This window comes from Symsagittifera roscoffensis, chromosome 9 (assembly GCF_963678635.1).
Source record: "Symsagittifera roscoffensis chromosome 9, txSymRosc1.1, whole genome shotgun sequence".
NCBI lineage: Eukaryota > Metazoa > Xenacoelomorpha > Acoela > Convolutidae > Symsagittifera > Symsagittifera roscoffensis.
Window position 1 is genome coordinate 20,355,585 of NC_087070.1, and position 26,124 is coordinate 20,381,708.

Here is a 26,124-nt window from a genome sequence, read left to right on the forward strand (position 1 = left end):
GTTTTCGGAGACCAACAGCACAACCTTTAGAAGAATTTCGATAAAATTCTAATATTGGGTCGCTAAATTCAAACTTGGTGAAGCAACCACTGAAGTGTAAAACTTCTAAAGAAATTTCTTAAGCATTGCAATATACAATATTGCTTGAACGTGAAAAATTTTTGGTGAACCATGCAAAATATTATGCAGAGAATTTTTAAAACATGGCGAAATAGTGAAGCCCGCATTTAAATATATAACAGATATTGATACAAAATCAAAACCCAAGAAACTTTTGTTTACTGGATTCTAAATATTCAACTTACGTAATTTTATTGTTTTCAGTGTTAAAATTTCTTCATTTTTTGAGTGAGGTAATCCAAATTCTTAATCCAAAAGAGTAACCCAAATTGAGGTCTTTCTCACAATTTTTCAACAGGTTCATCAAAAATTTTCACCCAGTCAACTTATCAGCGCAAATTTGCAGCAAGGTCAATTTGTTTTCCTACAGAAGATAAAGATATCTATGACACTGTTTCATGATGAACCGAACTGTTGGAGTCCAGTTTATTCAACGTTTATTCCAATCGAAAGAAGTTTGAAGTACTCAGCGAATATTCTTTATTGGAAATTATTTTTCTGATCACAGAACAGGTTTAAATGCGCTTCAAAAACGTTTGCTGATTTAAGCAGAAAATACATCATTGCGCGACACTTTCAAATCAATATAGGTTTTTACATTACTAGTACACTTTTGAGAATGATAACTTAACAGATTTGCTAATTTGCATTGAATTGAAGTTTCCTCAATTCTAATTTTTTCAAAGTAAGTTTTATATAAAATATTCGGATCTCCACTAAAACATAGCGAACATTGGAAAGGTTTACAAAAAACTGAAATTAAATTAATTGAATCTTTTCAGCTGCGCGTTTCGAAAAAAAATTTATATCCCATTCAAGCTCTTTGAAACTCAACAATTGTTTCTGATTTTCAAATTGAATAGTTAAACAGAGACGAAGTTGCACTTTGCATACACAATCAAAAATATGACCGATAACGCTACTGGGGAAAAACTGAATGAGTAAAACTTTGAGTCAACAAAATTTCCTAAGTGACGCACGCCAATTATGAGTCTACATAATTGCTAAGTGACGCAAGCCAATTATGGCGCATTAGCACTACCAGTCAGTTTAAAAAACGAAATTTACCAAATAACATGCCTCAATTTATAGAGTGGACGCATTTTAGCTGGTATACGAAAAAGTTCATTGAAAACATCCGACCCTTCCCAGGTTCGAACCCACTTATTTAGTTGCGGGTCTCCTTCCTTACCTCTACGCTACAGATTCGTGATACCTTTGAGCTAAAGTGTTTTTTGTAATATAATAGAGTGTGTTAATATCCTTAGAATTGGATGTACTTAATGGCTGGTTATTGATCAACATGATAACTTTCAAAACGAACACATTTTGTCGCAACAATATTTGCGACTTAGGTTGGAAAAAAATAGAGTCCATACTATAACACAAACTTTGCTTATATAATGAGGAAACTGGAAAAGCATAGAAAATGAACTTAACTTAAACAGAAAAAATAGCCAACGGACCGTCGGAAAAGAGTCAATGATTGCATGGAGAGAGAAAAAAACTGGCGAACTTTTGAAGGAATTTTGAAAAAAATATATGGCATTTGAACTTCAGAACGGACATTTTTTTACACCGTGGCAAAGCTGCACTTCGCAAACACTTGCGAGACTACGACCAAAAAGCAACTCTGTCAGTTGAAATAAGAAAAAGAAGAAATAAGCCTCGAATTAACAAAACCTCGGCTACATGTCGGATTCGATTATCACGCACTAACCACTCAGCCACGGATGCTTAAAATTCCCAAAAACTAGCAACCAATAACGCAGCAAAATATGCTAATAAATTTCCAAATCGATGCAACAAAAGTAGCACTAAATGCAAAAAGACACAATTTTGCATGTATTAAATTCGGAAGCATAAACCCAAATTATGCATTTCAAAAAATTGCGAGATACATTGAGTAGGAAAAATTCTGAAATCGAGCTTTTTATCATTGTACTCCTGTAACTTCTTTCGATTCATTTGATGAATTAAGAACGGAACAGCTGTGTTATCTTTTTACTTATCATACGTAAAAGCACATATGATTTTATACTGCTACCGCAGCCAACTGATTCAGAGGAGTATGTTTTTGCTTTTTCACACATGTTCTTTCACGACAAGGCATGAACAAAAAATGAAATATTAGAACGCATGAATGAAAAAAGAAATAATTTGCATAGTTTCGCGCACTTTTCACAATTTTCCGGGGTCTTTGTTTGAAAGAAGCCCGATTATATTAATTGAAAGAGCAAAAACGGTTCCTTTTCCTTTTCCCCCCATCCGCAATTTTTTACAAGTAAAATTACTGTTCCCACCAACCGATTAACAAGAAAATTGGCATGCGGACTAATCGGGCCACGACAAACATATTTGGTTTTCATAATTAACCGTGTAAAACCACTCATTACATCTTAAAATTGATGCTCATACGAGGTGCGGGAAAAGGAAAAAGAGCCGCTAAAACAAACAGAAAGAGCAAAAACATACTCTTCAACAGGCCGGGCTCTTTTACCCTCGGGCATCTTTCAACTTGGTTATAACTACTACAAGCCACCAAAAGTAGCACTTTTATTTGCGACTTAGATTGGAAAAAAAAAGAAAGTTCACACTAATACACTTTATTTCGCAAGTTTAAATACGACTAACCCAATGTGGGAAAACTGAATCAATTGGTAATTTTTCATTCTGCTGAGAAATCTGAAACTAGAACCGCTTTTCGAAAATAGAGGCCGATCAGGTTTTTTGTGACCTTCACACTATTGTTGTTCGATAGCGGAGTTTGCCTTCCTTTTAACAAAGGAAATTGATGAAATTATACCAAAACTCAAACCGCGAAAAATCAAAACTGAGCGCGAACAAACTTCCCTAAAAAATTTTCATCTATTTTGGACGACGTCAGAAATACAAGAACAAAAATACGAAAAACTAACTAAAAACAGTCAATCGAAGATTGGAAAAGAGTAATGAACGCAACTAAAATAACAAAAAAAAAACACTTTGTTTGAAAAATCTCAACTTTCGATTTTCAAAGAAAAAAATAGATTTCCTGAAGCTCTTTGAATTTCTAGAACAATTTATGACTGGCGCTTTTTTGGTAACATTAACCCAACTAGAGAAAACTGCATCAACAGGTAAAGCTTTTATTCCGATGGAAATCTAATTTAAACTCCACTTTCGAAACTAGAAATTGTTCACGTTTTTTCGCGCCATTTCCACGTTCGTATTTGGAGAGAGCTATTTACGACATTTTCAGCAGATGAATTTCAACTGAACTCAAAAAATGCATTATCATAAGTGCATCAATATTTTCAGACTTTTTCCTAAAAAAAACAAAAAAATCAGAAAGACCTATATTAGAGTCTTCACTACGTTCATTACTCCTAAACATCTTTCAACCTTTATTTTTTGAGACTGCAAAATTCATTGGTCTGCTCTGATAGATAATATGATCTTGCGTGAACCGATTACGAGAAAGAAGTATGCGCAAGATCATCGTTCTCCTCACTTCTACGGAGGTGTTCTGACGAATAATATACCAAATGAATGCTTGAACAACCTCAAAAGCTACCCATGCAATTAACAAAAAACTCGTTGTGCAAAACTTTATTTGAAAAATTGCATTGCATCAAATCAAATACAATTTATTCGACCAACAAGTAGATAATCTTATTCACACCTAAAACACGCAGGTTTACAGAACGCCGTTAACTATTTGCTGAACGCAACTTTGAGCATGATTTTGAATGGTAAGTCGAACATTATTTTGCCCAGACTTAACTTTTAGAAAACTATTTTTTCCATCTGTTAACCCACATATTGTATGAAAGCGCACATGGAAGATCTAATTTGAATACACATTTCAAGTTCCCGTCGACAAATTGAGGATAATGGACACCGATAAAAGGCAACCGGCAACGACCTGAGTTAATAAACTATCACACCTAACTAGATAAACATTAGTAAAATTATGTACAAACTCAATGAAATTAGAACAACGCAAATTATTAGGTCAGAGAAAGATTTCATCAGAATAATTCAAACTTAGCAAAATTTAAAATGCAAAAAATAAGCCCGTAAATAATATTAGAAAGATGATAAATAGACTGATTGTTCATTAAAAGCTTGGCTCGTCAAAAATAATTTTTGTTTCAGGAAATTTTTCAGCTGAAAACGTCATACAACTTTTGACACGCCATTAGATTGTGGTGAAATTAAGCTATCATCTACTTATTTGATTAACTATTAAACTCACATCTTTTACAAAACGGTAATCACGATAGAATTCATTTTAAAGGCTATCTGAACTGATCATTAATCGTTTAATTAGATCTAAACCGCATTTTAAATAGGCAATTCACTAATTAACCAATTTTAATTAGTTATTTTTTCGGTTAATTTCGGTCAATTAGAGAGGAAGTTTATATCTGCTTTTACCACTGTTTTCGTCAAAACATCAACAGCCGAAACTCTAATCTCCGTTTCGCCAAATTGCATAGTTAGTTGAAGCTCCCTTCGTTTTTTAACCCCGTCGGCTGAATTTTTTGAATATTTCACCAAATCGTTCGGGTCTAGCTGTGATAAATCTATGTTGAGTGTTCCGCATCTTCTTACGCCCTTATCTGTTATATACCTACAAGTTTCCGAATCACTCGCGTATATATTGACTACAATTTGTTTCTGGCTAGCTTTAGCCGGGGTATAACTTCTCGTGACAATTTCACCCTGGGCGATTGCCTGACCTGATTTGACGAACGGGTCAAATACGTCGGTGACCCAAGCTTGACCGTCTTTGCCTATGACCCGTTTCTTGGGGTCGTGTTTTCCATCTACGAACTTGTTCAGAACTCCCACCCCGTACGTGACCTTGGGCCTTCTGATGCGCACTATGGTTGGGTCTAGGCCGAATAGAACTGCTCCTTTCAGAACACATAAACTTGTGCCTGAAACAAAAATAATTTAAAAAAATTAGGTAGCGGGAAAGGACGTGGGAGAAATTTGGCACGTAAAGACGTGAATTACAGCTACAAAAATAAAATATACTAATTCATGTGTATCTGGTCTTCTAATACAACCTTTGAACCAATTATCGCACCACAAATTTTATAGAAAAAATATAGACTGCCGTATAACGAAAGCACCATACGAGTTGCCGCCTCCTTTTGGACAATATTGGAAGCTCCAATATAGCATCAAGTCATTAATTTTCCCAAATTTTGTTCTTCATTTAATTGATGATTGATTAAAACTGTAAAGAGGAGTGATTTGGAGGAACAAAATCTTTCTAAATCTACCTTGAGGTATGATAAGCTGTATCTTATCCTTGTATGTATCCCTGAGATACTTCTGCAGGACAGGCGACTCTGCAAATCCCCCGACCAGGAACATGTAGTCCACCCCTGACCCCGAGAGAGCGGGACTCTGCAGGATGTCGTCCAGTACTTGCACGATGTTTTCTAGGGTCGGTTTGAATAGCTTGAACATTCCCTCAGGAGTCAGACGCATCATACCTACAAGAGATAGCATAAATGTTTGTATTATAAACAGCCACTAATGGACAACAATAATTGTCACACGCACACAATGCATATGAATTTAACGACATTTAACAGTTACGGCTGCTAGACTTCAACTGTTTTTGAAAAAAAAAAAACGTCGGGAGAACTTTCATTTTTCTCGAAATCATTCAATATGCCTGATGGCAGGTTTTATTTATCAGTATCCCAGTTAGCGATAACGGAATCCTGCTTTCAAACAAAAGCAACAATTGCAAAATGAGTTCTAATAAGAACTGCGACTGACCTTCTGAGCTCCAGCGGACGTTTTTGTCATCGAATCGTCTGATTGCACTCTCCACAGTCTGGTTCTTGTTCTTCCTGTAGTAGTCGAAGAGGGAGAAGGGAATAGATACATTGAGTGCATTATCTTTGAAGGGAGTCGCACTGCGCTTCCTGCTCTCAAATGCCAACATGAAGTCCACCCACCCCGCCGGTCGCTTAGTCTGCCAACAAAAAGGAACATCTTTCTCATAACTCCAATGCTAATGACTTAATTCGTATTTAACTTTAAATACGAATGTTCCTGGAAAAAACTTGAGACACTCCAGAAACGCTATCCGAAAACTTTTTGCTCAATTGAAGAAAAAATCACTCATTTGAAAAAATTCTTCAGCTTAGAACGGATTGCACCCCCCTAGAAGCCTAGAAAGTAATACCCCTATAAAGGACTATTTCAACAGTTATTCATTTGAGAAAAATGCACCTATTTACGAAACTTTCCCCTTGCAATAAGGAAAAATTGCTAAGGAGACTCACAAAAAAACATTAACACTGCCCAGATATTTCAGGTGGAGACATTCGAAACTTAATTCGAGTCATTTCAACCAAAGTAAGTCAAGACAGGCGAGAACCTAGATGCGACTCTTTTCACTCAATTCTAAATCAAGACAATTAAGATAGGCCTAAATCACAGCAAAAACATAGACAACTGACAAGATTCAATGAACGCAAGTAAACAAGAAAATGACTCGTTTTTTTTTAACTTTTAAACCTCATCTTTACTCGAATTCAAAAAATAGATGCCCTTCAAGCTCTTTGAATTTCTAGAACAATTTACAATTCACACTTTTTTGATACAATTAACCCAATTTGAGAAAACTGGATTAATAAGTAAAACTATTATTTCGCTGGGATACCTGAAAATTAATTTCCTTTTTCAAAACTAGAAGACGATCACTACTTTCATGACCTTTACACTTTTGCTTTTCGATAGTAGCGTTTGCCTTGCTTTTAACAAAGGGAATGACTTATGAGAAATCAAAAGTCAAAACGGAAAAACTAAATTTGAGCCTGAACAAATTTTCAGACTTTTCCTGAAAAAACTTTTAAAAAATCATCGCGACCTATATAAAAGTCTGAAATACGTTCGGTCGCTCTTAATCAACTTTCCTCTCCTACCTACTTAAACAAATTCTTGGCCAAAATGTCAATTCGCTCTTAGTGCACTCTTCATTAATCAAACAATTTACAAGATCAAGCCGGTTACAGGGTTCATATGAAGTCCACCCACCCCGCCGGTCGCTTAGTCTGCCAACAAAAAGAAACATCTTTCTCAAAAATCCAATGCTAATGACTTAATTCGTATTTAACTTTAAATACGAATGTTCCTGGAAAAAGCTTGAGACATTCCAGAAACGCTATCCAAAAAATTCTTCGGCTTAGAAGTTTTTCAAACAAACAGATTGTACCCCCCTAGAAGCCTAGAAATGAATCTATAAAGGACTATTTCAACAGTTATTCATTTGAGAAAAATGCACCTATTTACGAAACTCTCCCCTTGCAATAAGGAAAAATTGCTAAGGAGACACAAAAAAAAACATTAACACTGCCCAAATATTTCAGGCGGAGACATTCGAAAGTTAATTCAAGTCATTTCAGCCAAAGTAAATCAAGACAGGCGAGAACCTAGATGCCTGATGGCATGTTTTCTGCAGGATGTCGTCCAGTACTTGCACTATGTTTTCTAGTACAATCAACTTTCCTCTCCTACCTACTTAAACAAATTCTTGGCCAAAATGTCAATTCGCTCTTAGTGCACTCTTCATTAATCAAACAATTTACAAGATCAAGCCGGTTACAGGGTTCTGGTAAGTGCTAAAATAAGAATTGGTATTTAGTTTCAACACCCACCCCAGCAATATATTAAAATTTGACTAGTTTTTCTTATTTAGTCTCATGAAGGTTAGTTTAGCATACATTATTTCATAGTTTCTAGCCAATTTTGGAGCTCGGGATGAAATTAGTTCACTTAAACAATTATTCTTTCTCAGGAGCTTTCCAAAAACAAATGGCGTCTGAAGATGCTTGGCATGAAATAATGAAAGAGACTGACTGGACGATTGTCCGTTTCACGCAATTACCTTGTAATGAGAGATAAACTCGGCCCCGAAAATAGAATCCAATAGTTTTTCAAATTGCAAATCGACAGACACGCTTCCATAAGGCCCTCCTGAAGCTTTATAGACCTCTTGCAGACAACCTTTCTCACTGTCCATAGCATGGACTGTTATGTCCACTGTTCCTCCGCCACAGTCCACTACCATGTATTTAGTGCCTGAAACAACCCCGAATTTATTCAATCCTACTCTACAACTATACCTGTAGCTTGTTCACAGTTCGTTTAACTTTACTGTTACTTAATAGTAGGAGCTGCAGTTTCTGTTTAATGTGAACGTACTGTTAAAGTAAATGGTTTACCACCACTTTGGAATGAAAGTAAATTGAAATCCAATGGCATTCTCACATATTATTGGGCCGAATTTCAAATATTATTCTTCTCTCAAGGGAGCAATTTCAAATTCATTGTTGGTTTCAAGCTGAAATTCGCGTTCTTCTCTTTCTCTGATTTCTTTCATTTCACCCGATCAATTGAATTGAAGTTGATTTTATAAATGAGAACAAAATTATGTGATAACCCAGTAAAACACCCGAGAATCGTATTTTTACTCAAAGAAAAGCTTCGATCGATGATCGACAATGTCATGAAAGTGCTGATTTAAATAACCATAAATTGGGTTATTTATAGACAAAAAATGATGACGATAAAACTTGCTTAGAAATTTGCAGAACTACGCGGTTCAATTGATTTTTCAAAATTCGGGTGAAAAAATATACCTCAAAAACTACCATTTTTGCTTTTTTAGGCAATCAAAAATTAAGCCGAAATCATTTCAATCGATGACAAAGTTATATCAGAGTGAACCTCATTTATTGCCCAACGAAGTTTGAAAAGGGCAGAAGCGGATTTTGGGGTTGGCGGAGCGCCCTTCTTCAGGGATTCCACCCCCTCACCAACCAAAGCCCCCCCCCCCTTTGATATTATTTTATGACATCTATTTTCGGCTGATCAAACCAAAAAAATTCTTAAAGGAGCCTTCGGCGACAATAAATACAAATTTTGAAAGGGAGCGCGCGCCGAAAAAACGCAATTTTTTGGTAAAATTTTCCAAAGTGCCCAAAAACCTGGTTTTTCAAATTTTTTTAAAAGGGTGACCTATTTTTTTTGTCAAAATAGGGTTTTCAGTTTCTCAGAAGGGTATAATCTTCATAGTATGGCGCAAAACTTCAAAAAATATTTTAAAAAAAATTGGTATATATAGTAAAAATGAAACTTTATGGCTATCTAACTATAAAAAATTTATTTATAAAATGGTAAGACTATAACTTATAATTTAGAAAAAAAAACTGCACCCTCTTAATTCTCCTCAAACTTTAAGCAGTTATCTCGTCATCACTTCCTGTATAAATACAACCCAATTTAAAAAAAAAAACGCTTTAATTTTCAAATTCAATTTTTTTTGTCCACATAATTTAAATCAGCACTGTACACTTCTTGAAAATGAATCAATGTGACTTTGAAACGCATGTTGAAGCTATTTTAAGGATGATTCTAGATAGGAGAACCAAACCATTTTCCGTTTTCGAGACAGCCAGCTCAGTTGAATCGGAAACTCCTATAGAAATCAATCTCAACTAGAACAATATATATATCCACCGAATTTTACGTCAAATATTATACATGAAAATAGAATTTAGTAGATCGCGCGTATCGTACCTTTATCTTTGTTTATAGCTTGCTGAACTTGCGCTCAATCTGCTTCAAAATAAGGTCCGCACCTATTGATTTTTAGGTCGATAAAACGCTGCTGTTCCTTTGAAGTCAATCAAAGGAGAGTTGTAAATTTCAGCGCGCCTAAAATTGGGGCCACTTTTTGGCCAGGTTGGATAAAAACAACTATATTTCCCACAAGTTTTTGAAAAATACATTTGTTCTTTTGAACACATGTTGAATTTGGGGTAATATGACGTTATACAAAATTGGTTCCATTTCTTGGCCCAGTTGGATTAAAACAAATGTATGTTTTCCACCAATTTTTGGTATTTACATTAGTTATTTTGAACATGTTGAATTTAGGGTAAAATGACGTTTATAGAACACACCCAACAGAAAAAATTCATGGCCAATTTTTTCTTGAATATTTTAAAGAGGCGAAGCTGTGCCTCGCAAACCCTGGCAAGAAAACGACAAAAGCAGCTATATATCGAAATAAAAAGTTAAATAAGCCTTGAAAAGGAAAAAATTTTGCCTATGGCGGATTCGATCCTATCACCAAGAGATTTAGTGTCCCCTGTTCTCGCATCTGTGCCACGAGCCGTTGACAATTTACTAAGACTAGCCACAAACAAAGCAGCTACATATGCTAATAAATTGCCAAGGCGATGCAGGAAAAGTGGCATGAAATATAAATAGACACAACCTAGCATGTAATAATTTTGAATATAACAAACTGAAGGTATCCACACTAACTGGAAGTGCACTAACAGCCAAAATATTTTGCAAGATATTTTGAGTTGGAAAATTCGTGAAATCGAGTTTGTAATATTGTACTGTCGTTTGAAACAAAGCCTTTTTCGGCTCATTTGATGAATTAAAAAAGCATTAACTAAGTTAACTTATTACTGGCAAAAACTAGAACTTGCCAATTAGGAAAACATATGGCCTAAATAAGTGAATACTCTTTCAATTGCTTAATTATCAAAAACAAAGCAAGCAGATAAATGTAAATCAACACTAGTCACAAATAAAGCAGCTACATATGCTAATAAATTGCCAATGCCATGCAGCAAAAGTGGCACCAAACATAAATCGACACAACTTTGCAAGTAATAATTTGGAATACAGCAAAATGGAGGCATTCAAATTAACTTTGCATGTTATAAATTGTAAAAAATAAATCCACATTATGTATAAATTATGCATTTCAAAATATGAGATGTGTTGAGTTAAAAAACAATCTGAAATCGTTTTTTTTTGTATTGTTATGTTGTTCGAAACAAATAGCTTTTTCGGTTCTTTAGCATCAACTGTGTTTGTTAACTTATTATTATTCGAGTGTCAGAGCATATAATGTCGAAAATCCGTAAAATACCACCAAAAATGGCATTAACATTTGCTACTTAGGTTAGAAAAAAGATTAGTCGTACCATTACACTGTGCTCACTCAAGTTGGCTAGTGTAAACAAAGGAAATGAAGTGACCTTAGAAAAATCATAAGTCAAACCGCGAAAAATCTAATTTGAGCGTGAACAAATTGTATGACTTTTTCATGAAATAAATATAGCCAACTGACAGTTGGAAAAGAGAAATGAACGCAAGCAAAGAAAAAAAACACTGACTTTATTGAAAAAATCTCAATTTTCGAATTTCAAAGAAAATAGAAGCCCTTTGAAATTCTAGAATAATTTTTAATTGGCACTTTTCTGATAACATTAACCCAATTTTAGAAAAGTGGATCAATAGTTAAAGTTTTTATTCCGCTAGAAATCTTCAAATTAAATTCCACATTCGAAACTAGCAATCGTTCACGTTTTTTCGCGCCACTTTCATGTTCGTAATAAGAGAGTGCTAATTACGTAACTTTCAGCAGATGAAATTCAATTGAATTCAAAAAGTGCATATATACCTAAGTGCATTTATAAATGCATTAATAAGTATGAATGCATATCTGTAGGTATTAGAGCATTTTAAGACTTTTTTTACTGCAACCATCAAGACCTATTCGTTTATATTTGATAAATCAAACACTCAACTTACTCGATTGACCGAAAAATATCTTCAAGAAAAACTGCTTGCATGTAAAAGTCACAGTGACAAAACTTTAAAACACGCCGGAAAAGCTCTAAAAAGAGGAAAAACAATGTGAAATGAGAATAGCCAGGTACGGTGCAAGTAGAACAGAATGTTCCGACCATAGTCTTAAAAAATATATAAAATTCTTGTTAGCTCGAAATTAGACGAAATATCAAAATTTCGAACAGGTGGTTTAATGTCGTTCCAATCACGACTGAAAAAGCTTTAACATGATATATCACTCGACCAATTCCGATGATTATTTGTGGTATCTGATTTTCCGTGGAAAACAAAAAAAGCGAAAACACACCCGAAAACAAAGTTCTCCCCATTTTTCAAATTGTCGGAAAAATAAAGAAATAAAACTGCTTATATCAGGGCAAAGCTCTGAGCTTTCCTACTGGCCTCATCGCGTTCATCCCTATTTGAATAATAGTCGTTAAAACAGTCCCTAATTCAAATCATTGCTCTTTTTCCGCTCTCTCCCTGACTATGAAACATCAATTATTATGGTTCCTCGAGTGGTTTTACAAGGTTTAGTATGAAGATCAAATATGATTGTCATCGCCTAATTAAACCGCATGCCAGTTTTTATACCAATAAAATAATGTGCATAGAAAAATTACTAGTGAAAACTGGCAGTTGGGGTGAAGGAAAAACCCAAATCATTATAAATTTGCAATAAATGATCACAGGTGAATCATCTTTTTATATTTCAGCTGGAAAAAATATCTTCCAGATAGTATAAAAACTATCATTATTATTCGAATTTTCTTCGAAACCCAGAACAGAAATAAAAAGTTCAAATAAGCCTTGAAAAATTAAACTATTGCAATGTTCAGGATTTGAATCTCCGACCTTTAGACTTCGAGTCTCATATCCTGGCATCAACGCCATCGTCGCTTGGAAGTAATTTAACACTAGCTACCAATAATAGAGCATCAGAGGCAATTTAATTGTCTATGGATGGAAATATACCAAATAAGCACTTTTATTTGCTACTTAAAAAATGTTTCATAGTATCGCACTACACTTCGCTTGTATAAATATACAATTGGCCGTAAAATAGATTTCGAGACAATTTTATTTTTCTAAAATTAGTTGTTAGTTTAATACAGCTCACCGTCGTGTAGTTCAGTTGCCGGTTTCAGTCTCTCGGGTATCTCTGCGATGTCTTCTGGGAAGATCACTGAGAGCAGTTTAGTCTTAGGCGATTCATCTGTTAGTTCTATCTTCCTAAGACGCCTGCAGTGGATTGAGGCTGCCTCGGGCTCCAGAGCTATTAGCAACTGCTCAGCATCTGAAGACGAGGCAAGACCGGCCTAGAAGTAAAATATTTGAGCATGGCCAACAAGAAGTTGGAAAAGAGTCAATGAACGCAAGTAAACAAAAAAAGACTGACTTATTTTTTAAGACAAAGCCTCAACTTTCGAATTTCAAAAAAAGAAATAGCAAGCCTTAAGTGTACTTGAAATTCTAGAACAACTTATAACGAACGCTTTTTTCATTGAATTAACCCAAAGAAATCAAATATCAAACCGCAAAAAATAGTGTTGAGCCTGATCAAATTTTAAGAGTTTTCCTAAAAAAAAAAAAACCATCGCGACCTATGCAAGAGTCTGAACTATGTAAAAATTTTATGCTTCATGTCATAATTACATGCTCAAACTGAACGTAAAATCTCAAACTGAACGTTACATGCTCAAACGTTTTTTCGTAAAATCTATTCCAATTAAATCAAAGCTTAAATAGTTAGCCCAAAAATTAGAATGCATGTAATTTATTGTTTGACCAAATTTATTGTTTCACAAAGTGAGAAAGGACTATGGGGAACGATGGGTTTTCCTTCAACGAATTTTGAGATCCTGAAAGAAAGCTTGCCATGGGGTTTAGTGTGATATCATATTAAAACCCATTCAACCGTGATTCCGATTTCGAATTTTTTTTTATGTTTTCAAACCAACTTGATAACACTGATTCTGAGACCAATTTAGTTCTCTAACTCGCGTTATTTTGTATTTTTTGTATATAATTAGATCTCATTCTTGCAGTGTTTTATTCAATCGCTCTTTACTAAAAAAACAACGGGAAAATGAGAAAAAATGAAGCATTTTAGTAACGAATCTAAGATTTTTACTTTTTCCCGAAGTTTATTTTTAAAAATCATTAATTTCGATTTCTAAACTGAACTCATTGTGGTTAGAACACTCGTGTTACTTGTACAGCAATCACCTTTTCTTGTTGTTCCGACTTTCGATACGAAAGTAACGGAATATTTGTGCTCGGGTGGGTTTTTTTTTCTTCAGACAAATTTCGACTTTTTAACTAGCCATTTTTGACGGTTTTTTTTATATATCGTTCGAAAGCTATTGTTGTCTTGAGCTCAAATTTGAAAAGATATTTTACCAGTGATCGTTTTTCGTAAAGTTATGGGGGTTTAAAGATTACCATTTTGGCCAATTTGGGACAATTAACGCGCTATGTATATCGCACTATTAACGAGTGAGCGGAGATTTAATCCGTCTTAGAAATCGTTCCAAATTGGTTCAAGGAAGATTATATGCCATAATTGATTTGTTAATAGGAGCAAAATCTATCCCTTTGTACTTAATATGGCGTGTGAGGGATGTTTTTACAAAAAATCTCAAACTTTTTTAGAAAATGCATTTTAATGCATTTAAATTTTCCTTGTTATTACTGCTCCACAGACTTTAAAAGGCAGTCGGAACATTTACTGATACGAGCAGTCTTGTTTAAATTTAGTGCTTACAACTCCGGCCTATGCACAAAAGCGAAAATATGTTCTAACACAGCAACAAGCTTCATGATTTTTTTCTTTCAAATTGAACGGAGTACGTTTCAATCCACAAGGTAAACGAGCTGTATGTCGTTTTGAAGTGTGAGCAATTAATAAAAAATACAATCTAGCTGACATAAAAGTAAACAAAAACAACTCAGATTTACGATGTACTTTACCAACGTCAATCAGATATGTGATGTACTTTATCAAAGTGTACAAACCAATAACATTTGCCTTTTTTTTACATTGTTCACCGACTAAACTCAGTCAAGGGCGAAAAATGTTCCAATTAGATACTGAACATTGAAACACGAGAATGAAACTGGACAGACCTTGTGGTGATACAATAGCAGCAAATTATAAAAGAAAATGAAAACTGCTTTATAAATAGAAAATAGATGAACAGTGATCCAATAACTTAAATTGGTTTTTTTTTTCAAAAACGAAGTCGACTGCTCCATCATATATCTGAATTGAGTAAAGCCTCAATTATTACAAAATGGGAGGCAAGTTTCAACATAAGCCCATCAAAAACTACGAATTAATTTGAATAGTTTTAAAACTATTACCGAAAGCAGCAAGCAAAATAAAAAACTTGAGACTACTGTTGAAAGTGAAAAACCAAAAAAGAAATTGAAATATTTGAAAAAACTTCGATGGGAAAAAACACACGATGATAATTTAAAATATTCAAAGTGCAGAGGCGAATGCTTTATGAGTCAATTCTTACAATTCGAAAAGGGATGCTAGCATCAAGTTTCACGCAAGTCATAATTAGCTAGAAGTTACACCTGATCAGAAAGCAGAGGAGGATGAGTAAGTCCCGACACCAATTGCGTCAAAAAACTTAAGCGCTCACGACAAAATATCTGACCAACAAATTGAAGCTGCTCACGTGGGCAGGTAGAGAAAGAACAAGCATTATCTTATAGGTAAAGAAGTTTTGATAGCAACGGACCATAAGGCTCGTACAATGGCTTGAGAAGGAAAAAGATCAAATGAGACACACTAACTTAGACTGACATTTTAGTAGATAGGTCATTATTGTATCAATTCAAAGTGATAAAAGTCGCTGGAAAAGATATAGAAATAGTAGAATATATTTCTAGCGAGCCAAATGGAGACCCGGGGTCCCAGTCATAACTAGACAACAACTTAGAAGTTACAACTTTTGAAGAAATTCAGTCGGTTAAAATAGAGCGAACCAACGATACAAAATCTTTGTAAAGCTTCTATAGCTAAATTAACCTGCTAATTACGTTGTCGTACGGTTGCCAAAGCAAAAACCTTCAAAACCAAACAAACTCAATCTGAAAAAAAATGAACTTAATTTCACGATCTTCAAATCATTTCAATAGCAGTTAACCACTTTTGAACTACAAGAAGCAGTCAAAAGAGAAGTTTAACCAGTATTTTTTTAAAGGCAAGAAAAACGTTTAGACTGAAGAAAGGCGGAGAGGAGAGAAAACAGAAGAAAATTTTGTGATCCCAAGGTGGAACCGATTAAAAAGCGCATTGAACACAAACCAATTCTCGGAGAAAGAGGAAGTGACGGAAGCCTTTCAGCGGACGGGAAACAATTTCGAAGCAGCAATAAAAAAAAGGGCAGATCGGAAAAGAAACTGGAACATTACAACCTAAAGAGAAGCGGGCACTGAAAATGGAGGGAGAAATACTGACAGACACTAAGCTGTTTTCGTTTTGCCAGTTTTTGAAGAGGAGTTGAGAGAACAACCCCGTAACTCGATAGAACGGTAAACCAGTCAGATTACTGGGGAGAAAGACCAATAAAAATAGCTGGGGTGGAACTGACCCAAAGAGATAATGGGGAAGATGCACGGGAAGTCAATGTAGTGGGAGCCCACCAGAAGAGCCAGTCACATGTCAAGAAAAAATAATTTTCTTAACTAATCACAATCAATATATCCTCTATTACACTTTGAAATCATTAAAGATTACATGTCAAACCCAAAACACAGATGATTGCAATGTCTCAAAATTGGGCAATCAGATAAAACCGTAAGTTCTAAAAGTTAAAGACAAGGCAGCATTAACTATTTTCTTACGAGAAATAGTTAAAGAACAAATAAACAAGGATTTAAAATAGGACTTGATCCAAATTGTATCTTTGAAATCAGTTAACTGCGCCATAAAAATAATAATTCACACAGAGGCGAAGCGGAGCATTACTTTCGATGCAAGAAAAACAGACACATAAGGGGGAAAAATAAAAAAAAAGGTCTACCAAAGTTTTAAAATTCTCGATATGCCTCGATAGAAAATCAATCAAGACAAATATCACAGAAATTTGAATATTAAATTAGCAATGGAACAAAACTTACAAAAAGTCAACAAGTCGACACTCTTTGACCAAGTTGATACTGAAACGTAGAAAAATCTGAAAGTTTTAAATACCACCTGAAACTACAAGGAACAAACCTTGCACTAGCAACTGCAATGAAAGTTGCTAATAGCACAAGAAAACAAAGTAATGTTAAACGTAAAATCCCAAAATTACAGTTAAAAACGGAAACGTCGAATCAAACAAAAAACGCGATCTGTTCAATGACTACTTCGTCAGCGTGTGGGGACCAAATGAAGATCAACTTCAAACCAAAATCAAACACAGTGAGCTGAGCAGGTTTATTGTTGACCAAAGCCAGGTCAGCGAATTAATGTAGCTAAAGGTCAACAAGTGAAGGGGATACGACAATATTGGCAATCTCATTCTGAAGTCATGTCACAAAACTACGCGAATCACTCGCCCTGGTATCTCAAACCTGCTAAACAAAGGAATTTTCCAGCACTAGGAAACCAACACGAAGTTATTTGCTACAGGGCAATCAGCCTACTTAGCAGTTGCTCAAAAGCACTGGAAAAAATCAAATTTGACAAATCTACAGAAAAGTTTAAAATACACAACTCAAAGTCAAAATTATTAGCGGAAACGATTACCCGCCACAATTCAACTTTTTCTCTTCGTTGACCGAATATCCTAATTGAACGAGAATTTGCAGTTTTATTCTTGGATTTTGACAAAGCATTCGATACTGTACCTCATGATATTTTGCTCAATAAGTTCCAAACTTTTGGCTTTAGAGGGAAACAATCCCAGGTATACTCATTCCTTACCAACAGGAAGCCAAGCGTCAAGATTGAAGACTGCAGCTCAACCCTGAGAGAGTCACTAGTGGAGCTCTGCAAGGTTCAGTCTTAGGACCATTGCTCTTCCCACTAGTCATTAATGATTTCCCGGAAACCATGGAAGACATAGAAAGCTTTGGGTTGGCTTTGGGTTGACTTTAAAGCCATCCTACTAAACCAAACTTTCATTAACACTGCTACTGAAAAATGAACAGTGTTTAGTTACATGCAAACAAAATGCAACCCAGCATCAAAAACGGCTTCAAAGGTGACCCAAAAGCATCTCTCCTGAACAAAAATCGGTTTTCAGAAAACTCCCAGCATGGCCTGGGTCTCAGTACCGAACAAGCTCACTTGGAACTAAAATTGCATTCGTTGGACAACCAAAGCAATTACTGCTTTTTTCCAAGTCAAACGTAGTCTCACAAAGAAATACCCTGTTGCCAATAAGCTGAACGAATATACTGGATATACAGTACTCATAGAAACCTACGCATTTAAGGCATAGGAAGGGTTAGCAACAAATGGATTAATTCGTCAAGTAGATGATTTACAGAAAAACTATGGGACCTGGATTTTCTCCCTCTGAACCTATACATTGAAATGCACGATATACTAAAACTCCTAACCCTGCTCGAAAAACAGTACGATGAGAAGATGGATAGAAAATCTTCTGAAGCCTGCAAAATAACCCGACAATCATCAAGAGGCAAGTTTGACAATTCAAAAAATCTATTGCAAAGAACACAACTTTCTCAGACGAGTGAAACATCTTTACAACTGTCTCAATTGCGCCTGCCCAACGTTCAGTCTTAGACCAAACAAAGCGACTCTGACCAACATATCTCAGAATTACTTCAATATAAGGTAGAGCGAAGTTAACAAATGCACATGAAGATGAAGATGTGGAAACTCCTATGAAGATGTGGAAACTGCAATATATACAACAAATTGAAATACATTTTGGACTGTAAAAGGGTGAAAATCCCTAGCACAATCGCTCTAAGCCGACAATCTCTGAGCAGACAACGGTTGAGCCAAAAAAAAAACATTTTATGAAAAAAATTAAATCCTTCAAGTTCTCCCCTGATAATAGTACGAACAGCACTCGCATTAGCATTGAAATTGCTTACAGCGCAAGCAAATCATGAGGGAATTAAGTTGAAAAAACTTTAGCAGACAAATGAAACTCAATAAGACGATAATTCAATTTTAACCGATTTTTTTTTCAATTGCATACCAACTGAAAAAACTAGGTCCGTCCGAGACAAGGACCCCAGACCTTAGGATGCAAAGCTGATGGCTTTACCCCAAGGCCAACTGGGAAGGAGCCTAACAGATAAGGCACAGAGACGAAGCGATACCACTAAAATTGCATTTCATGCTAGCTGACAGGACAGGAAAGCCACTAAGTCCAAAGGAAGCAGAAACATTTTCACCAGAAGACAACTAAAAAAACTTCGAAATGTTGCCTGGAATGATGTTTCATTTGAGGAAAAAACGTCAAGAAATTTATTAGATAAGGTTTCATGGAAGTTTAAAAACAATTATCAAATCAAAATTATTGTATAGAATAAGGAAACATACGAAGTGTCAAGGTAAGGAGAGTTACAAATTGCAGGAGTAATTGAAAACATAAAATGCAACTACAATGAAAACTGTATACAGTAAAAAAATTCTAAGACGTGCAACTGAGCCGACATAGCATAAGCAGGCAAATAAAAAGCCGACAATTTTTTCGAAACAGAAAATTTCCCTTTAGAAAAAAAAACAGCTCCTGCTCTGATTCAAACCCACAACATTCGGTGTCCCAGGCGTATTCTCCCTGATCTCTCGGCCACGAATTCTTAGCAATCAACAAAACATAGTCACTAATAAACCAGCAACATAAGCTAATAAAATGCGAATGCGATGCAGCGAAAGTGATACCGAATACGAATAGACACAATTTTGCATGTAACAATTTGGAATATAACAAACTGAAGGCATCCACCCACACTAACTTTGCATGCAAAAAATTGTAACTAAAAATTCGCGACATAGTGGGTTTAACAATTTCTGAAATCGAAATTTTATTATTCATAATGTTGTTTGAAACAAATAGCTTTTTTCGGTTCATTCGATGATTTAAAAATGCATCAACTGAGTTAATTTACTACTAATCGAATTCAAAGCACATGCTATCAAAAAGCCATAAAGGTGCCACCAAAAGTTAGAAAAAATAATAGTCGTACTATTACACTGCGCTCACTAAAACTCCCAAGTGTAAATAGTTAGCTTACATTTAGTGCGTGAAACCAACACAGAAAATGCTAGAAAAAAAATAATGAAGAAACAAATTGCTGAAAACATGCCGAGGCAACTTAAATTCCACTTCGATTTTTAAAGTTGGTCGTTTTTCGTAACCCTACATTTTTCGCTGTTCTGAACGGCAGTGAACTGAAATGTTAAAAAATCAGTAGTAGAATCGCGAAAAATAAAACTACGGTGTTCGCAACCTGTATTGCGAGGGAGATTCTCTGCTTAAGAAAACTACCTGCATTGGGGTCCCTAGGTACATATGTAACATTCGTCCAGAAATTACACAGCGACAGAAATTACATTGCGACGGTTTGAGCCATGCAAGCGTTATACACTTAGTTGAACCGAAAACCATATTTTGTTTTATCCATCTCATGCTACTCATGAGAAACTGTCCAATTTCTCTCACTTGATATGCAGCTTGTCGCATGAACTGCTTAGCACTTTCCCTCCAAATTGCAGGAACAGTGATCACCCATCGGATGTCTTCATTCTTTAGTGTTACCGTGGACTGGTCATTGAGCTCCTGTAGAGCATGCTCACGGAAGAATTTAAGAGATAGAGCGAACACTTTCATCGCTGAGACTTCTTTCCCATTGACGGCTAATATGGTCGTGTCTTTTGTTATGTCCTGAAACAAAATAATGTTCAAAATATTTTATCGCATTTATCAATAGGGTAAAAAATCAACATATTTCAGATCACTTTCAATTTTGAGGAAATTAGCTAATGGTATTGGTATCTTCTGAAGACCACTTACTAAATTGTTATAAAGTGTCATCTTAAATTTGTCAAAATACATCCATTTCTTTGCTTCTTGTGACTCCAAGTCATGAAAGTAGTCCCTGGCTGCGTAACCGAAGGAATGGAAGCTCCCGTTGGGATCAAGCAGAAGGCAACTTGGTGTCTTTTGATTGTTAATTCCTGGATCTCCGCCCTCCCACCTTCGCATGACATGGATATTTCCTGGGTCTCGAACGAAGCAGAAGGCATACCCACTAAACGCTGTACCAAAGTCAATTGCCACTAAAACATGATTCATTGAAACATCTGATTGAAAATTATATAAACACAGTTTTCTCGTTAAAATCTAACCAATGACGACATATTTTCGGGATGACTCGTGAATATTAACAAGATTAACTATGGGAGCTGCCACTTCATCTCCACGGGGTGTAAAAGGAACTAAGCCTGATGACGTTGGTGACACTGGAGAGCTATCAGAAGCATATCCAGGAGAATTTTTGGTGTTGAAGAAAATATTGTGACTGTTTATTTCCTTAGACACATTCGTATATATGAAGTGTGTACTAGATGATGTTTCTGATGACGGCGATGCTTTCACATCTGCTTTAGGCTCGTTAGAGCTGGAGTGATTAACTACTGCTGACATCGCACATCTGAAACAATCAATTGTAGCATTAAGAATTTTCATTATGCGAATCCTACTCAAATTGGTGTCATTTATATAACACAGAGGCGAAGCCGAGCTTCACACCACTTGCGATACAATCCTAAATCGGAAAAAAAATCAGAAATTCCGAGATCTATCAAAACGAATAACAGAAGTATCAAAAACTCACACCAAGACAATAGAAGGTAAAAAAAGAATCAGAAGAAAATTTACTAAGCTGTAAACAAGCCGAAAATATCTAAGAAACCCTTTAAAGCCGAAAATAACAAAGAATTAAAAACTAATGAAAAGTTTTATACCCCCCATTCCCCTCAATACACACAACAAAAATTTCGCTTATCGAACGACGAAATATGAGACCAAAAAGCCGAAATGAAATAGGCCTAAACTTATCAACCCGAGAAAAAAAAAGAAATCAAACAACAAAATGAAAATTAAGAAGACTTGAAAACTAAAAAAAAAGTTGTTAAAGCCCATCCCCTTCAATACACACACACACACACACACACAATTTTTTTGCCCATCAAACGACAAATTATGGGACCAATAAGCCGATATAAAATAGACTGAAACCTGATTAAACCGAGATTAAAAAGAAAAAACAAAAAAATGAAATTTAAAACAAAAAAAAGACTGAATAACTGATAACAATTTGTTATAGTCCCATCCCCTTCATTACACCCACACGTACACAACTTTTTGCTTATTAAAAGACGCAGTATGAGGCCAAATAACCGAAAAAAATGGCCCGAAAATAATTTTAGCGAGACCATAAAGAAAAACATGAAATGAAACAAAACAAGTAGGTGAAATTAAAATCAACCTAGAAAAGAAATTTCGAATTTTCAACAAAGACGACTGCAGCAGTTCAGAACGCAACGGGCTGCAAATGGTGGGCTTGAAATGGAGATAATCGTGTGGACAAAGTAGTTAACGTGAAAAAGTCTAAGACCCAATTGCAATACTATTGCTTATCGTAAGGGTATACCCCCCATTCCCCTCAATACACACAACAAAAATTTCGCTTATCGAACGACGAAATATGAGGCCAAAAAGAAATAGGCCGAAACTTATCAACCCGAGAAAAAAAGAAATCAAACAAAATGAAATTTAAGAAGACTTGATAATCTGGGCCATTCGACTAGATTGCTCTACAGTTTATAAATAATCATAATAAACAGGAATTTAGAAAAAACAAATCCAAGGGAGTTAGCTCCCTTTCAGTTTTTGTCAAATCAAAAGTTTTAAAAGTTTAGTTTTCAACTGTTTTTAGAGTTCATGCATCGGCAGTCAATTCTTCACAAGCATGGATCGTTTTTGTTGAATTTCTTTAAAATATCTCCAGAAAACATTCGTTATTAGTTCTTTTATGTTTTGGTGCTCCATGACATCGAATTTAAGGTGCTCATTCAGGGCGTTCGTAATATTGCAGGCTCTCAGGAAAAAATCAGATTCTGATTTTTGCAGTCGAAATTGTTTGCTTTCGTATTTTTTCAAACTTTCATTTCTTGTTTGTCCTTTTTTTCCTTAACACATGAATTTTTTCCATTGTAGGTCAGTTTTTCCTGTTAGGATTTTGTGCAGTAGCAGTGGAATGTGTAATTCATGATAAAGTGACAGAGGAAGGATATGTAGGGAAATCAATCGATCTTTGTATTCTTGAGTTGGACTCAATACCCATGCTGTTGCTTTCTTTTGTACACTTTCAATTACTTTGAGATCTCTTTTTGATGGTTTCCATAATGATGAGCCATAACTTACAAAAGGTGCAACATATGATTTGTATGATTTTAATTTCATGGCTTTTGTTATTTTGGAGATATTTCTTTTCACAGAGCATAATGCCTTCAGAGCTTTGGCAGATCTATTTGTAGCCTTCTCAGTTCAACTTAAGGTGCTAGTGATTATCAGACATTTATCTTTCTTTTCTGCTGTTTCTTCAAGAGCAGTTCCATTTACTTCAACTTTTGCATTTCCTTTCACACTGAGAATTTTGGTTTTTGACACATTTACTGCCATTAATATCTTCACACACCAATTCCAAATTCTCTTCGCATCGATATTTAAAATTAATTGGTCATTGCAAACAATTTAGTAATCGTTTGCGTAGCCAAAACTTGCTGACATTGCACAATCTGGTAGGTCATTTAAATAGAGAATTATCATCAAAGGTCCGAGAATTGACCCCTGAGGCACACCACTGTGTACTGGTAATGGCTCGGATACTGCTTGTCCAATGCGAACTTTTTTTTTCTATCTGTTAGAAAAACTTTTAGTACCTTTAAACCTTGTACTGTGAAAGCAAAGCTCCTAATTTTTTCAATTATCATTGCGTGGTTCACCTTGTCGAATGCCTTTTAGAAATCTAGGTAGAAGCAAGCCAGGTAATTTGTTTCGATATTATCAGAGTAAGTATATACCTCATGGAGATACTCAATGAGGTTTGTAACAGTAGATCGTTTTTGTCGGAAGCCGTGTTGTGAGTTTGAGATGCTGAATTTTACCAATGAAATCATTTTATCGAAAATTAATTTTTCTAACACCTTTGAGATAACCGTTAGCAGACTTATTGGTCGGTAGTTTGAGACAATTTTTTTGCCTCCCTCTTTGAAGATCGGAACAATTTCGCTGATTTTCCGTGTTGACGGAAAAACCCATTTGTTAACAATACAAAGTAGATAAAGAGATTAAGAGATAGAACAGCTTAGTTTTCTCAAAAGAACGTTTCCTAGGTTATCAGGTTTTTTGACTTTGTTGATATCCAAGCTTTCAAGGATTTTTTCGATTTCCGTTGCGGTAAAATGGAAATTCGCTATTTTACAAACATGAGAAGGGTTATTCTCGCCTACATAGAGGGAGTGGCTAAGAACTGACTGAAAATATTTATTGAATAAAATGGCTTTATCGATATTTGATGTAGCTCAATGATCATCGAGGTAGACATCACCTGGGATTGTATCTGTTTTTCGGTTACTTTTAAAGTAATTTTGCAATTTTGAGAAGTTAGCATCAACAAATAAGTTTTCTTCGTATACTCTTTGGTCTTCGCTTAAGTTAAACTCGAGGTGTTTTTCAAATGTTTTCAGTTTGTGTGTAACTGACATTCGGTCACGTTTTTTTCACATTTTCTGCGCATTGTATCCATAATTTTGATGAGATTTGATGTTTCAGATGTTACCCAAGGTGCCAGAGAGCTTCGATGTTTTGTTTTCCTGGAGATGTGCTTTTCGATTTTGTTAAGTAGCCAAACGAATCACAAATCAGTCATTAGATCAACATTGCTTGCTGTAGCAGTGTGGGTTAAATGGGTTTTCATTGATGTATTGGTTTATTTCGTCCCAGTTTGCTTTTGTAGAATGAGAATCCTTGGAAGCCATTGCGGTCATTTCCTTCTTTTTCTCTATTGTAATCATTTTTTTAAAATTAGGTTGACTTTTGCGTGGTAGGGAGGATAATCCGTTTTATACAAGGATGTGAGTATATTGTCTTTTTTCACGAGAGTTAACAAATCTGGGTGGTTGCAGAGTATTACGTCTAGTTGTACTTTTTATTTTCCCGTTATCATTTGTTCGAAGTTAAGATCTGCAAGAGCGTCCAGAAAGCCCTGTTCGTCTTCATCAGAGGAGATTAGGGTCGCCCAGTCCGTTTGAGCAAAGTTGATGTCTCCAGTAATCATCACGTTTCTTACATTTAATTCTATTTGCTTTTGCCTAATAAAATATAGAAAAATCAATAGGGATTTTGACGACCAGCGGTATTCGCTTCCTTTGGGGGCACAGTATATGCAAGCTATATTGACGGAGTTTTTGATCAAGAGCTTGACTATTAGGCAGTCATTGAAAGTTGAGGGTATGCAGTAGTGAGGTATTTCGTGGTTTCTCCCAATTATAACACCTCCATATTTTGATTTGCCGTTAACGCTCTGCCTGTTTGTCCTATGGATGTTAAATTTGTCAAGAAATATTGCTCCTGAGGTCACATTTCCAGTTAACGACGTCTCTGTCAGACGAATGATATCGTAGATATTTTTAGATTGGATGGCAATCGAGAATAGAGTTCTTCTAGAATATTCTAAGATGCTTCTGACATTATAGAGGAGTAGATTAGCTTTTTGTCTTAATCAATTGTTGACTGTTGTTTCAGATTTAGGCGATATCACTATCCATTGGTTTCGTTCTCTTTTGTATAGCTTGCCATCCCTTACACTAAAGTCTTTCTTATTTTGCCCCTGATCTATAAGTTCTCTTCTTTTCTATAAAGATTCGTTTTCTATCGCGGCTTCTTCGTTTGTTAGTTTAGTTCCTTGCTTATGAATACTACAGCTCCATAGTTTTTCAGTTTTTGTGCTTTTGATCAGATCAACCGTTTCAACCATACATTTGGCAGTTTAAGAAGTATCGTTCTGTCGCGATCATTACCTCTTTGGCCTAGTGTAATCAAGTCGTTGAACTTACATTCAATCTCCATCAGGAATTTTTGTACTTCGTAGAAGTCCTGTTCTTGGCGCTTTCTAGGATCCTTGTCATCGCTCTCTTTTACTCCTATTATCCTTATTCCTAATGTCTGGTTATTGTTATTGATTTTTTCCGATGTGGTTAAATTTGATTCCTTTTGATTTGGTTTTATTTCGGGTTGTTTTGCTGGTTTTGATAGTATGTTTTTAATTTCCGAG

At 35.4% G+C, this 26,124-nt stretch overlaps 1 protein-coding gene across 1 annotated transcript; it reads right to left on the reverse strand.

Moving 5' to 3' along the window:
* Positions 1 to 3,696: 3,696 nt before the first annotated feature.
* LOC134854203 (heat shock 70 kDa protein 12A-like) lies at positions 3,697 to 21,434 on the reverse strand. The gene is made up of 8 exons (XM_063870363.1): positions 21,134 to 21,434; positions 20,799 to 21,064; positions 20,448 to 20,669; positions 12,917 to 13,115; positions 8,024 to 8,217; positions 5,908 to 6,106; positions 5,400 to 5,615; positions 3,697 to 5,048 (listed from the first exon to the last, which is right to left on the reverse strand). Exons 1-8 carry the CDS (start codon positions 21,429 to 21,431, stop codon positions 4,510 to 4,512), a joined length of 2,133 nt encoding a protein of 710 aa, XP_063726433.1. The 5' UTR covers positions 21,432 to 21,434; the 3' UTR covers positions 3,697 to 4,509.
* Positions 21,435 to 26,124: the final 4,690 nt, after the last annotated feature.

Coding starts and splice junctions, on each gene's coding strand:
- LOC134854203 (XM_063870363.1), bottom strand. CDS start 21,431: ATGTCAGCAGTAGTTAATCACTCCAGCTCTAACGAGCCTAAAGCAGAT. Junction 13,116..20,447: donor TGCGACAAGCTGCATATCAA/GTGAGAGAAATT, acceptor TTTTACTTCTAG/GCCGGTCTTGCCTCGTCTTC. Junction 8,218..12,916: donor GGCAACTGAACTACACGACG/GTGAGCTGTATT, acceptor GGGTTGTTTCAG/GCACTAAATACATGGTAGTG.